This window comes from Trichomycterus rosablanca, chromosome 8, assembly GCF_030014385.1.
Source record: "Trichomycterus rosablanca isolate fTriRos1 chromosome 8, fTriRos1.hap1, whole genome shotgun sequence".
Lineage (NCBI taxonomy): Eukaryota > Metazoa > Chordata > Actinopteri > Siluriformes > Trichomycteridae > Trichomycterus > Trichomycterus rosablanca.
In genome coordinates, this window is record NC_085995.1 from 22,520,873 (window position 1) to 22,536,395 (window position 15,523).

The 15,523-nt window shown below is 40.2% G+C and overlaps 1 protein-coding gene across 2 annotated transcripts; it reads left to right on the forward strand.

Annotated features, from left to right (window-relative positions):
- Nucleotides 1–38: 38 nt before the first annotated feature.
- Nucleotides 39–14,664, forward strand: simc1 (SUMO interacting motifs containing 1). Of its 2 annotated transcripts, XM_062999943.1 has the most exons (11): nt 39–326; nt 1,494–1,829; nt 1,917–2,639; nt 6,347–6,603; nt 9,405–9,474; nt 10,118–10,278; nt 10,599–10,694; nt 11,872–12,003; nt 13,805–13,961; nt 14,086–14,170; nt 14,252–14,664. In XM_062999943.1, the coding sequence occupies exons 1-11, from the start codon at nt 198–200 to the stop codon at nt 14,464–14,466; spliced, it is 2,361 nt and encodes a 786-aa protein (XP_062856013.1). In that variant the 5' UTR covers nt 39–197; the 3' UTR covers nt 14,467–14,664. The 2 variants fall into 2 exon arrangements, with proteins under 2 accessions (XP_062856013.1, XP_062856012.1); XM_062999942.1 differs by having other exon boundaries at nt 1,494–2,639.
- The last annotated feature ends 859 nt before the right edge of the window (nt 14,665–15,523 follow it).

Here is a 15,523-nt window from a genome sequence, read left to right on the forward strand (position 1 = left end):
TAAAGCTAGTCTAGCTTGGTATTTACACAGGGTGGTTAATAGCTAATTATTTGCCAGCTGTGTATGTTGGCTTTTTTAAGCTAAGCTAAGCTGGCTGCAAACATGAAGACCGCGGACTTCCGTTAATAGCAGTTGTGCTTGAGTATGATAAATCGCGCGATGTAATTTTTATATGGTTTAATCTGAAACCGGTAATAATGGATGATGTTATTTCGTTGAGCTCGGACAGTGAAGAGGACTCGGATGTAGAGTTTGTAAGCAGTTTTAAGGATAACACACAATTAGGTGTTCCGTTCATCAATGCTGAATTGCTCCCCGTCACACCTGTAAGTTACTGTTTATGTTTTCTGTACAAACAATGCTTTATGTGAACAAACAAAACACACCCGTATTGGTGTAAGGATTTAGCAGTTTGACTTAAAGGGTCTTGAACAGAGTGGGATCATGTGATTGAAATTAAATTGAGGTCTTTATTTGTCTGAAGTAGGATGATCATGTTTTGGTTTTCAAAAAAGAGGACGCTTGGGGGAGGATTGCAGCTTGGGGCAATAGACACCTGTATTGGGTGGAAGGTTGGGTTCAGGGGGTGAGAGTTGGATTGGCAAAGTAAGTTAATGTAATTAGCGGCACCATGGCGATGTGTATTTGACAAATGCATAAATTTCCATGCAACAATGTTATTGAACTTTAATACATAAACAGCTACTCTTTACCAAGACAACTAACAAATTCAATTGTTAGTAATATGAGTTGGCTTATTTACACCGACGAGGCATAACATTATGACAGGTATGATAGGTGAAGTGAATAACACTGATTATCTCTTCATCACGGCACCTGTTAGTGGGTGGGATATATCAGGCAGCGAGTGAACATTTTATCCTCAAAGTTGTTTTTGTTTTTGAAGCAGGAAAAATGAGCAAGCGTAAGGATTTGTTCGAGTTTGACAAGGGCCAAATTCTGATGGCTAGACGACTGTGTCAGAGCATCTCCAAAACTGCAGCTCTTGTGGGGTGTTCCCGGTCTGCAGTGGTCAGTATCTATCAAAAGTGGTCCAAGGAAGAAACAGTGGTAAACCGGCGACAGGGTCATGGGCGGCCAAGGCTCATTGATGCACGTGGCCCGTGTGGTCCGATCTAACAGACGAGCTACTGTAGGTCAGATTGCTGAAGAAGTTAATGCTGGTTCTGATAGAAAAGTATCAGAATACACAGTGTGTTTCAGTGGCAGCAAAAGGGGGACCAACACAGTATCAGTAAGGTGGTCATGATGTTATGCCTGATCGGTGTATGTCCATATAGAGCTAGCTTCTCTATTAACTACCACTACCTTGAATTGAGCTGAGTAAATACCAGTCCAGAATCATATTAGATACCAGTAATTAGCTGAGTTAATCTTGTGTTAACTTTTATTGTTAATTTTTGTGATAATAATAAATTTACTTTTATTCAATGCGTTTTTGGTTCTCATGTTTGTGTTCATGTTTTGTACAGGTACTTATTGATATCAAGCAGAGCCCCTTTTATTCTCATGGACCAAGACACTCACAGAAAGTACCAAAACTACGGTGTTCTACCATAGAAGTCATAGATCTGTGTAATCCCAGTCTTCCTAGACAAAAGCCGCAGAGCATCACATCAGATCACACACTGAATGAAACAGCAAATCGATTTTTTAAATCATCTGTCAAGTCCGGAATTCTTAATAAAGATGGAAACTCAAATAAAGATGTAATTAATTTGGATTCTGGTGATGGACAAGAAGAGGTTTCAACAAATCAGCATGATGAGATTCATTCGTGTTTGGAGGACAGAAATAATCAAAAATCAGTAAGCTTCTCTCAGCATGGGTCACAGTATAATTCAAATTCTGATCTTTTGGACTTTTGGACTTTTGATATTTCAAACGGATTCCAGGTGTCACCCACACATAAGCTGCAGAACAGTGTTAACGTTGAGGAAACACAAAACACTAAACTCCCACAAAAGTCTTCATCACCGGCTGCTGCTGAAAAGGACGTTGAACTCGGTGAAACGTTGGACTGTGGTCAAAGCTGGTTAGACAAACTTCCCTCTCCTTTTAGCCTTGACAGTTCATACCACTGCCCAAGTGAAATAGATGCTATGGTATTCTCCGACGAGTCCTGGATAGAAGGTACTATTGGACAGCATACTACACCAAGCGGTATGACTAACATAGAAACACATTTGCACAAAAATTCTTCTTATGCTCAGACATTACCTACCTCATGTGAAGCATCTCTCATCTCCAGCCTGCCATGTGGGCAGGAGGAACCCATCCGCCCTACATCTACAGAAATACCCGCTTGGGATTTTCTAGAAATTGGGTCTGATTTGGACCTAGAGAGTCTACCCAGCAGTCCTTTGCCATCCTGTAGTCTCAGTCTGCCCAGTCCACAATCACACCTACTCTTCTGTACAGAGACAGTGGCATCAGGTATGAAAGACTCAGGATTGGGTTCAGTATCATCAGAATATCTTCCATCTAGTCAGTGGATGAGAACTGACTTGGGTGTGGAGATAGATGTCCCAGAACCTAATACACAAGATGGACAGCAAATTTCTCTGGTGCAGCTTAGAAAGCTGAAACACTTAATTGGAGGACCAGAAAAAAATAAGGTAAATCTATCTTATTCTCTGTTCATTGTATGCTATTTATATCTACCAGGAGGGACACAGCAGAAAACGATTGGACATACACATCATACATAGATTAGCTAATTAACTGAGAATTCCTTCTAGAAATGCTAGAAGTGTCTTCTTAACCCAGAGTTAGGTGTGTGATGATATATCAACATTAATTTTAATTTTAATGTTTAGGTCAATCAACATACCAATGCAGTAGTTTAGTAGAATCAAATCTTATAAAAACTTAATAAATAATCCCCCAGCCTTTTATTTACACTTTATCTACACGCAAACAGCCATTACACAACAGCACAGTAATAAAATGTCTTCAATTAATATACTGAAGTAGACAAAGTGTAAACTAAAAGTTTTTTTCTGCTGTGAAGAGGCTGTTGAATTCAACATGTCTTTAAATAAAGTAACTTTTAAAACTTTTAGATCAGCAAATTGGTCAAAACATGATAAAAATGATTTTTATAGCCCTTTAGAGGATTTAAATTGGGCTAGTGCTACAAAACCTGTGCATATTATTTTTATGTTTTAATATTATTTAACATAAAAAGGTTTGTGAGTTACAAAGCTATATAAACATTTTATTTATAAATAAAGACATACAGTGCCTTGCAAAAGTATTCACCCCCTTGACTTTTTACCTCTTTTGTTAAATTACAGCCTGTAATTTAAATGTTTATTTAATCTGAATTTTATGTAATAGAGCTGCACAAAGTAATTTAAGTTGGTGAGGTGAAATGAGAAAAAAAAAAAATATGTATATAAAAATTTTAAATAATAAACTGGAAAATGGCGTGTGCGTATGTATTCACCCCCTTTGCTATGAAGCCCCTAAAAAGTTCTGGTGCAACCAATTACCTTCAGAAGTCACATAATTAGTGAAATAAAGTTCACCTGTGTGCAATCTATGTGTCACATGATCTGTCGGTATCTATACACCTTTTCTAAAAGGACCCAGAGGCTGCAATACCACTAAGCAAGAGGCACCACTAACCAAACAAAACCATGAAGACCAAGGAGCTCTCCACACAAGTCAGGGATAAAGTTGTTGAGAAGTACAAGTCAGGGTTGGGTTATAAAAAAATTTCCAAATCTTTGATGATCCCCCGAAGCACAATCAAATCCATCATCATCAAATGGAAAGAACATGGTACCACAACAAATCTGCCAAGAGGGGGCCGTCCACCACAACTCACAGACCGGGCAAGGAGGGCAATAATCAGAGAGGCAATACAGAGACCACAGGTAACCCTGAAGGAGCTGCAGAGTTCCACAGCAGAGACTGGAGTATCTGTCCATAGGACCACAATAAGCCGTACACTCCACAGAGCTGGGCTTTATGGAAGGGTGGCCAGAAAAAAGCCATTACTTAAAGATAAAAATAGGAAAGAACGTTTTGAGTTTGCCAAAAAGCATGTGAAAGACTCCCCAAATGTATGGAGAAAGGTGCTCTGGTCAGATGAGACTAAAATTGAACTTTTTGGCCACCAAGGAAAACGCTATGTCTAGCGCAAACCCAACACATCTCATCACCCCAAGAACACCATTCCCACAGTGAAACATGGTGGTGGCAGCATCATGCTGTGGGGATGTTTCTCAGCAGCAGGGACTGGGAAACTGGTCAGAATTGAGGGAAAGATGGATGGTGCTAAATACAGGGATATTCTTGAGCAAAATCTGTTTCAGTCTGCCAGTGATTTGAGACTGGGACGGAGGTTTACCTTTCAGCAGGACAATGACCCTAAGCATACTGCAAAAGCAACACTCGAGTGGTTTAAGACCAAACATTTAAATGTGTTGGAATGGCCTAGTCAAAGCCCAGACCTTAATCCAATTGAGAATCTGTGGTCAGACTTGAAGATTGCTGTTCACCAGCGGAAACCATCCAGCTTGAAAGAGCTGGAGCAGTTTTGCCTTGAGGAATGGGCAAAAATCCCAGTGGCTAGATGTGGCAAACTCATACAGACTTATCCAAAGCGACTTGCAGCTATAATTGCTGCAAAAGGTGGCTCTACAAAGTACTGACATTAGGGGGGTGAATAGTTATGCACATTGAAGTTTTTTGTTATTTTGTCTTATTTGTTGTTTGCTTCACAATAAAAAAAAATTCACATCTTCAAAGGTGTAGGCCTGTTCTGTAAATGAAATGATGCAAACCCCCAAACAATCAATTTTAATTTTACGTTGTGAGCCAACAAAACACGAAAAATGCTCAGGGGGGGGTGAATACTTTTGCAAGGCACTGTATATACTACTAACTATGCTTTGATAAGCAATGTTGTAGTTTGTATCTTTTATTGGCTCTTTTAGAATAACTGACTAAACAACATTAATCATCAACATTAAGTATCTTAAGTATCTCAGTATTAGAACACTGAGAAACAGACATGACATGTCCCCTTAAATAGGCAGGTACATAAGTTTATTTCTGAATAGTTTTTATTGGGTCCTATAAAAACAAACATATCCTATTGTGAGTATAACATTTGGAACAACAATAATTCAAATGAACCAAATTAATTATGAAAATGATGCACTATAATGACTGTGTAAATCAGCACTGTTTACACTGATACTGTTTATTGCTGAAGTTTACACTCATCAGCCACAACATTAAAACCACTGTTGAGTAACTGATTCTCATTACAATAGCACCTGTAAAGGGGTGGGATATATAAGGCAGCAAGTGACCAATCAGTTAATGAACTTAATGTTTGGAAGCAGAACACATGGGTAAGTGTAAGAATCTGAGCAACTTTGAATAAGGGGCAGAATGTGATGGCAAGCCGACTGGGCCATCTTCAAAACAGCAGGTCTTGTGGGGTGTGTCTAGTATGTAGTGGTTAGTACCTATCAAAAATGGTCCAAGGAACGACACCAGGTAAACCAGTGGCAGAGTCATGGGTGCCCAAGGATTCATTCATGTGAATGGGAAGCGAAGGCTAGCCCTTCTGGTCCAATTACGCAGAAACATCCTGTAGCACTGTAGCAGTGCTGCTGCAAACTGTTCAGAGTGCTTATGCTGACCCCATCCACTGCCTGAAGCGTTTACAAGATGCATGTGAGCATCACAACTGGATCACGCAGTACTGGAAGAAGGTGGCTTGGTCTAAAGATCATATGGATGCCCGGGTGTGTGTGCTTTGCTTACCTTAAAAAGAAATGGTACCAGGATGCACTTTAACAAGAAGGCAAGCGGGTGGAAGTAGGGTGATGCTCTGAGCAATGTTCTGCTGGGACGCCTTGGGTCCTGACATTGAGTGGATATTACAATGACACATACCATCTATCTTAACATTCTTATGGCAACAGCATTCCTGCCAGTGCCCTGCCACACTGTTCAGGATTGGTTTGAGGAACATTACAAAGCATTCATGGTGTTGGATGGGCTATAATTCCCCCAGGTTTCAATCTGATGAAGCATCTGTGGGATGTGCTGGACAAACAAGAATACATGAAGGCCTTACCCTGCAACCTAAAGGAATTGCTGCTAACGTCTTGGTGCTAGATACCACTGGACGCCTTCAGCGGTCTTGTGGAGTCCATGCCTTGACAGGTCGGAGATGTTTGGTATTAGTGTTCTGGCTGATCAGTGTATATCACTGCATTACTGTACTGTATAAACCAACTGTATTGAACTTTACTGTGTTGAATAGGCTTGATGTAATCCACCTCTTTCTTTTAAGCTAAATGTGGCTGATGAGGAACATCAAGACTTTGGTCTGGCTGAACCACTGTGTAGACAGAGCCTAAGTCTGGTCTACAGTACTATTGAAGAGAACTACCCTGAAGGCACTCTGCAACTGCTGTCTGACTTTATTCAGCCATGTTATTACCCTCCAGCTGATATCATCTCCCACCTTCTGAAAGGAATCCTGCTTGAGCCACAGTGTAGTAAAGTGCTGGCAATGGAAGCTTACAATCTGCTCATGAGAACACAGAAGTGAGTGATCATCAGTAACACTGATCAACATCCTTACAATACTATACATATGATAGATACTACTCTATACCATACATATTATATAAACTTTATTTTTAAAGCTCAATAAAACAAGATTCTGTGATTGGTTGAACATTTATTTAACTGACAAAAGTACGAAGAACAGATTTCCAATGTTTTTACTCTTCAACTTATTTATTTTGTACCACCCATCGAACGTGCCCTATGACCTGTCTCCTCCAGCATGTGTATTGTCACCAGCAGAGGTGGCATAAGTACACCACAAGAATAATAATTAGAATACACAGTCGAGTCACACTTTATAACCACTTCCTACTTTCGACGCGGCTGTGCATAGCTCATAAAGGTAGTCATGTTTCATGACCTGGCTTGGTGTATATAAAGAGTGTGATGGGCTGTCTGCACATACAGTGTATCACAAAAGTGAGTACACCCCTCACATTTCTGCAAATATTTCATTATATCTTTTCATGGGACAACACTATAGACATGAAACTTGGATATAAGTTAGAGTAGTCAGTGTACAGCTTGTATAGCAGTGTAGATTTACTGTCTTCTGAAAATAACTCAACACACAGCCATTAATGTCTAAATAGCTGGCAACATAAGTGAGTACACCCCACAGTGAACATGTCCAAATTGTGCCCAAATGTGTCGTTGTCCCTCCCTGGTGTCATGTGTCAAGGTCCCAGGTGTAAATGGGGAGCAGGGCTGTTAAATTTGGTGTTTTGGGTACAATTCTCTCATACTGGCCACTGGATATTCAACATGGCACCTCATGGCAAAGAACTCTCTGAGGATGTGAGAAATAGAATTGTTGCTCTCCACAAAGATGGCCTGGGCTATAAGAAGATTGCTAACACCCTGAAACTGAGCTACAGCATGGTGGCCAAGGTCATACAGCGGTTTTCCAGGACAGGTTCCACTCGGAACAGGCTTCGCCAGGGTCGACCAAAGAAGTTGAGTCCACGTGTTCGGCGTCATATCCATAGGTTGGCTTTAAAAAATAGACACATGAGTGCTGCCAGCATTGCTGCAGAGGTTGAAGACGTGGGAGGTCAGCCTGTCAGTGCTCAGACCATACGCCGCACACTGCATCAACTCGGTCTGCATGGTCGTCATCCCAGAAGGAAGCTGACGCACAAGAAAGCCCACAAACAGTTTGCTGAAGACAAGCAGTCCAAGAACATGGATTACTGGAATGCCCTGTGGTCTGACGAGACCAAGATAAACTTGTTTGGCTCAGATGGTGTCCAGCATGTGTGGCGGCACCCTGGTGAGAAGTACCAAGACAACTGTATCTTGCCTACAGTCAAGCATGGTGGTGGTAGCATCATGGTCTTGGGCTGCATGAGTGTTGCTGGCACTGGGGAGCTGCAGTTCATTGAGGGAAACATGAATTCCAACATGTACTGTGACATTCTGAAACAGAGCATGATCCCCTCCCTTCGAAAACTGGGCCTCATGGCAGTTTTCCAACAGGATAACGACCCCAAACACAACCTCCAAGATGACAACTGCCTTGCTGAGGAAGCTGAAGGTAAAGGTGATGGACTAAACCCAACTGAGCACCTGTGGCGCATCCTCAAGTGGAAGGTGGAGGAGTTCAAGGTGTCTATCACCCACCAGCTCCGTGATGTCATCATGGAGGAGTGGAAGAGGATTCCAGTAGCAACCTGTGCAGCTCTGGTGAATTCCATGCCCAGGAGGGTTAAGGCAGTGCTAATAATGGTGGTCACACAAAATATTGACACTTTGGGCACAATTTGGACATGTTCACTGTGGGGTGTACTCACTTATGTTGCAGCTATTTAGACATTAATGGCTGTGTGTTAAGTTATTTTCAGAAGACAGTAAATCTACACTGCTATACAAGTTGTACACTGACTACTCTAACTTATATCCAAGTTTTATTTCTATAGTGTTGTCCCATGAAAAGATATAATAAAATATTTGCAGAAATGTGAGGGGTGTACTCACTTTTGTGATACACTGTATATCCCTCGCTGAACTCAATTGAGCATATGTGGGACCACCTTGATTGTTGTGTTTGCTCTATGGATCCTCCAGCAGCTGTGGGATGCACTGCAGTCAGCATGGCTCCAGATACCTGTGACAACCTACCACGACCTCACTGAGTCACTCCCAACCCGCCTCTACTCTGGATATTAGCTGGTGGTCATAATAATGTGACTCAACTGTGTAATAATAATTGTACACAGTTTTACATGTGCAGAGTTTACCATGTACTGTGAATCCATACTAAAGCAACACAGCTTCACTGTTGTGATGTTATTGTGAGGGTGGTTGAGAGAACGTTACAAATAGACTTTACTCTGTAGAGATATGTAGCTCCTCTCTCAATTTAAGTTAAGCATCAGCTGTTTTTTAACACGCAGTATCAATCAGACATAGACTTCATTTTTGAATGTTCTTATGGTATGTATGGTGCTTCAGTAGTTATGGTAGACTATCAGTTTACATTTCAGCAGTAGGCATTTTAACAAACTGCCAGACTTCTCCAGCAGTGGCAGTTAATGTTTATGCAGTAGGCATGTTGCTCCAGTAGTTATGAAAAGATTCTATACAGGGGCATAACCCTAAGCTTGAACCGTTAGCTCGAATTACATTAAAATGTTATAGCTTTGCTAGCAGATCTTAGCAATCAGATCAAGCAAATAATAGCCAGTTTAACTATTAAACATAGTAATGACTTCTTTAAAAAGTTATAATATTCCATTACATGTACAGTCATGTTCTTTTTTTTCCAAAAATTCCAGATACCACCCTGCAGACAAATCATCTATTCCTTTAGACTGGGAGTTATTATCATCAATAATGGCTGAACAGGTAGGGGGCGCTACATAACACTAATGTTCAAAACAGGGTTTCTGCATTTAGCATAGCCAATCCGCTGCTAGGGACCCCAATGGCGTCCAAGTAGGGTGTATATTCGCCTGACACACACTCCCTCCATTGTGTGCGCAGTCCACCAATCCCTTTATATTTACCCATACTTCAGTGCTTTTGTGCATGAGGTCAGTTTCACAAACGGAGAGCCACGCCCCGATCTGTGCGCTCCTCCACTTTCTGTATAAGTGCCCTGGGCAACCAAGGTCCTTACACAGCATTGATAACCCAATCTCTTAGTCCGGTCTTTCCCAGCCAGCAGACTGGAAGCCAATTTTGTCTGCTGCAGGCATTAGCCATTTAGAGGGAAACAGGTGAGGGCACCCAACCAACCAGTAGCAGTAAGCAGAGCCAAGATTTGAACCTGGGAGCTCAGAATCTCAGTGCTGGTGTGCTAGCAGATAATATAAAGCATTCTACTTGTCAGTCCATCATGTTAGAATGCATGTGTGTTCAGTGCATGGCTCATAAAGAAACACTGAGGGACAGAGTGAATTTGTTTAGTTGCTAAGTATCAAAACTGTTGATACAGATAAAATAATTCCCATACTTACTGTTTGGATTGTTGTTTGTTATTTGTAAGGTTGAGACCAAGAGGCTACGGAGTGAAGTACGATGCCTGCTGTTTCAGTACATGCTGAAGGTTTTAGAAGACGACTTTCAGTTTAAGCTCCCGATGCAGCAGCTTCATCTCTCTGTTGCTAATCAAATGCTGTCATGTGACAAGAAGTTCAGACAGGTCAGGTGAGTCATGTTCTCGCTGAGCCACAAGTACCAGCATCAGATTTCTGTGGACCTGCCAGCAACCTAATCCTCTGGTGATGGTCTATAAAGAGTTTGGCATGTATTCCTTGTGTGTCCTTTTAAATTACTCCTAAATTAAATAGAGTGAAGGCATGGGTTAATGTGAGAGCTCTGGATCTACCTCCAGCCTGATTAGAATAGAAGACTTACTGAAGATGAATAAGATTTGGCTCTGTGTAATACTTAATTTTAGCAGTCATACATATTTAAATAAAGGATCTTTAATTACATTAAACATGTTGTCTAACTTTCTCTTGTAGGGAACTCATTGACTGGTTGATGGATACAGCAAAGCAGTCTTTTAATACATCTGATAATAAAGAAATTCCAAAAACGGAGCAAAACGGCTGTCTCAAGTAAGTTGATAAAAATAAAAAAAGTAAATTGACCCAGATAAAGCGACTAATGCAAATGAATAAAATATATATGGAGACACACAACCATGTCATTTTAAAACCATTAGCATTGTTATGGAGTTGGGCTCTTTGTGTGTATGTGGGAACTGGAGTTTACATGTTCTCACCATGTCTGCATGGGTTTATTCCTGGAGCCCCATAAATATGTGACAATTAGTGCCAACCAAGCATTTGTAAGGTCAGGCACTGATGTAGGTTGAGAAATACTGGCTTGCCATTAAAATCATCCCAAAAGTGTTGTGTGGTTGAGGTCATGGCTCAATGCAGGCCAAGTGGTATGCTTTCATTTCTCAAGTTCTATTTTATACATTAGTTTGTTATTATTTCGCTTTCTCCTTTCTTCACTGGTTAAGTCGCCAGCAATTCGGGTTATCTTCTAATATCTCAGGTGTGGGTTTAGAACAGGTGCCTCTGTCACAAGGTGCTCACCGACCTATCAGAGGCATTAGTAGGATGTCATTTTTTGGTGGGTATTATAAAAAAATGTTGCTTTTTCTTAAATAAGGTACATAAACAAGGGTGTAATTTAATGTTGAGAAGAGGGCAAAAGAATAGAATTTATTCATCCAATTGTTAAGGGTGGTCCAGAGCCATCTATCCATGTTATCAATGTTAAGGGACTTCCTTTCAGTTAAAAAAAAGTGATTACCTTCCTTGGAAGCAGGTCTGCTTTGGTAGAAGAGGGGCACTCAGGTGGCACAGCAGTAAATTACCCTAGGCCAATACCAATAAGATCCAGGGCTAGAAACCCCAGAGGTGCTTTCAGCCAATTCGGTGTCTACATACAGACATGGTTGGCTATGTGTAAAGGTGGGTGGCCGTGCCCCCACAATGGATTGGGGTCCTGTCCAGGGTGTGTTACTGCATTGTGTCCAATTCCACCATGGCCGTGTCCAGGATGAAATGATGGTAAACATAAAAATGATTTTAAAAAAAGTAAGAAGTGCAAATGCTTCCCAAAACTTTTGCTAATCTGGACAGTTTTCTTTAGAACATAGAGGAATATACTGAATAACTGATTGTTGACTCATGTCTGTTCAGTGCATGATTGTAATTTTGCATGTATAGCATTAAAGGAAAAAGTTTCTAAACATATTGCCTTCAATGATCTTCATAGGATGCTGCTAATTCTACAGAGAATGCTGTTGTTATCCATGGAAGTGGACCTCAGACCCACTTGCAGCTCCAGTAAGCTCTCTCAGGAGCTCCGTATCAGCCTCAACAGTCAAGCCCCATGCAGACGGCTCAGGTAAATCACATTTATTAACTGAAGTAACAGTAACAGTTTTTATTTTCGCCTGGGTGGTTACTTTTATTGTAATTTTCCTAGTTATTACCAATCACTTAAAGCAACTGTTTTTAATTATTATGCGCACATGATGAATGTCATTTAAGATGCTATGCATTTGTTTGGCTCAAGTTGTTTTCTTTGCTTTAGTGTTCCACAGGTACACACACATACACACACACACACACACACACACACACACACACACACACACACACACACAGTTATCCTTTTTAATTGTTCAATTTGTTGGACTGCAACTGGAATTTTTGCAGTCCATTTTGCCTGATACAAGATTTGCAGAACAACTGTGTCTGTGGTTGCCTTTAAGGCAGAATATCTGTCTCTCTAAAATACCAACATACACCTGTGTCAATTGTACTTTTCCTCATATGCAAATAACCCATGCTGTGTGCACTGATGCACCCCCATACTATGAAGATGCTGGCTTTTGCACTTTTTGCTGATGGTCCATTCCATTTTTAGCACAGAGAACTCGACGTCTATTTTTCCCCCAAAAACAAACAGAAAAGGGGACTGACCACAGCACACAATCCCAATGTCGTGCAGTCCATACTTATTAGGTTGGGGCCGAGAGAACATGACAATGTTTCTGCTAAGAATTGATGTATGGCTTTCTATTAGCATAATAGAGTTTCAGGTTACATTTCTTGATGCAGTGTTAAATAACAATGGTTTTTTTAAGTACTATCAAGCCAAGTGGTTGTAATTATCACAGGTGTAAGATGTTTTCTCATATAGTGCCGTAAAGGGCTTGAAGGTCATGCACTTTCAACAGCTGTTTCTGGCTTTGCCCTAAACATATTTAGACTAAAACATTAAAAGACATTTCTTTGTATTTTGGCCGCAGAATAACAGTTTAAGAGAATGAATAAATTACAGATTCTTGTTTTATTGCATTTTTACAAAATATCTGATTTATAAACAGATCTAAACAAATATCCAAAATGTTTTGTCTGAATACACAAGTTTAATGTCAAACACAGTCATGGACAATTTAGTATCTCCAATTCACCTCTCTGCATGCCTGCGGACTGTGGGAGGAAACTGGAGCTCCTGAAGGAAACCTACGCAGACACAGGGAGAACATGCAAATTCCACACAGAAAGGACCCAGACCGCCCCAGCCGGGGATTAAACCCAGAACCTTCTTGCTGTGAGGCGACAGTGCTACCCACTGAGCCACCATGCCACCCTATTTAATAAATGGAGCATAATGAAGTAAATGTGGCAATAACGTAGAACAGTAAGAGGAACATAACCACTGTGAGCAGAACCCAGTAGGGAATCAAAGAATAAAGACATCATAGTTATTATAAGGTGATTAGCAGAGTACAGCCTTAATACTGGATTATGATCCAAAACATCCACATAATTTCACACAGATTCACATGTGCAAAGTTCAGCACAGACTGACTCCACATTAAGCAAAACAGTTTCAAATTTGAACTTCTAAACTATTTGTATTTAAAATGATGCTTCCCAGGAATGCCATTCAGGAACCTTGTCTTTATATTAATTTAGAGTTTGAGGAAGGCTAACCACCATAATGCAAAGGCTTTGTAAACTCATAGCTTTCTACCTGTAAAGTAAACTAGGCTTATTAGATAGCCTGGTAAATGTTTGCTAACATTATCTACACTATTAATAAATGACTTATAATTATAATGATTCACATTCTAAAATCATGGGCATTTTCAGTTTGTATATTTTGAATGTATCTTTTTGTGTGTTCATGCTAGGTTTCTGTTGCTAAGCACTTTGGAGAGTAACCTGCTGAGGTGTAAGCTGGTGGAGCTGTTGCTGGATCAGGCCTGTTCTCAAAAGAAAGCACTCCCCATGTCCTTTAGTTTGTTGCTGCACTTCCTTCACAGCTCCACACTGGCACCTGACCCATTAGTAAGGCTGCAGCACATCACATTCACCAGTTATTAACCAGTTCATATAAGAGTTTTAATACTTGACAATTAGTGTTTTACATCAGTGTTGTAACGACTTACGTGGGTTTTAATTTTTGTACCAGGATGGTTCAGAAAGATGGAGAAGGTGGGATGAACTTCTGCAGCTTATCTGGATGCTGATGCTCAGCTATGAAGAAGTGATAACAGGTAAATAACTTCATTCTTACTCAACTGCTTGCTTAACCAGCATATAATAATGCATATTCAATGTTTGCCTTTCTCCACCAGGTCACCTCCGCTACCCCATTTCGGAGCGGTTTGGAGTGAATCGCACCCCTATGTGGACTCAAAATGATCGTTTGACCCAAGCTGCAGTTCAGGAGGCAGCTGAAGCATTTCTGTCACGTGCCGTGAAGGATCTTGGCCATGATCTCCCATCACATATACAAGAGTCATTATCACTGCTGCAGGAACACTTACTTTCCATCTCTTTACATAAATAGAATATTGTCTAAAAATTTTGTAATATTTTTTTATTACTCTGAAATTTTTAAATACATGTATATATTGCTATAGATTGAGTTCTTTCTTGTGTTATGTGTATTTTTTAATTGACTAAAATGAGGTCAGAGTTGGTGCTCTGGTGGTGGAGCAGTCTACTACTCAATCCCATAATTGTTAAGATATGTGCTGACAACTGCATTGACATTGACTTTATATTTATATTTACTTTATGTTAAATGATTTAAAAAATATATTAAAATTATTAAAATGGTTAAACAATCATTTTAATAATAAACAATATAATTAATCACAACATAAAACAATTGTTATTTTGGCTGTTGTCGTGAAATCAGCTGGTGCAATGTAGAAAATATTGACAGTGAACATTCAACACTGGACAGCATGTAGAATACCTTCAATCACCTGGGATTCACCTTTGTCAAGGTAAGGTACTTTGATAATAGTCTAAAAGGGGTCGAGTCTGGGTCAAGTTTAAACATTCAAGAATGATGCTTCCTTTTAACACTGCTTCATAAGAGTCGGGGTCATGATGGGACTGTTGCCACACAAAAACACTGCAAGGCATCAATTCAACTCCAAATCGGAAAAAGTTGGGACAATATGGGTATCCAAGATCATTTATGATTTGCCTGGTCAACTTCATTTCATGTTAATATACATCCATTCCTGCATTTTAGGCCTGCAACACATTCCAAAAAATGGACCAGCTGGAGATTCTGTGCTCATTTTCACTCCACAAAGACTCCTCAAGACCTTTTGTGAATGCTGCACAATCAACTGTTGACATCACGTGTTTGAAATCACATTATTATTTTGTTTTTTTACTAGCCCTAAATTCCAAATGCCCCAACTCTTTTTTGGAATGTGTTGCAGGCTTGAAATTTACATTACATTTACATTCACATTTTCGGCATTTAGCAGACGCTCTTATCCAGAGCGACTTACAGAAGTGCTTCCATAGCAAACATTTCATTATTCTAGTTTAAGTAGACAACAGTTCAAGAACACAAATCTGCTGAAACCCTGTTAGAACCA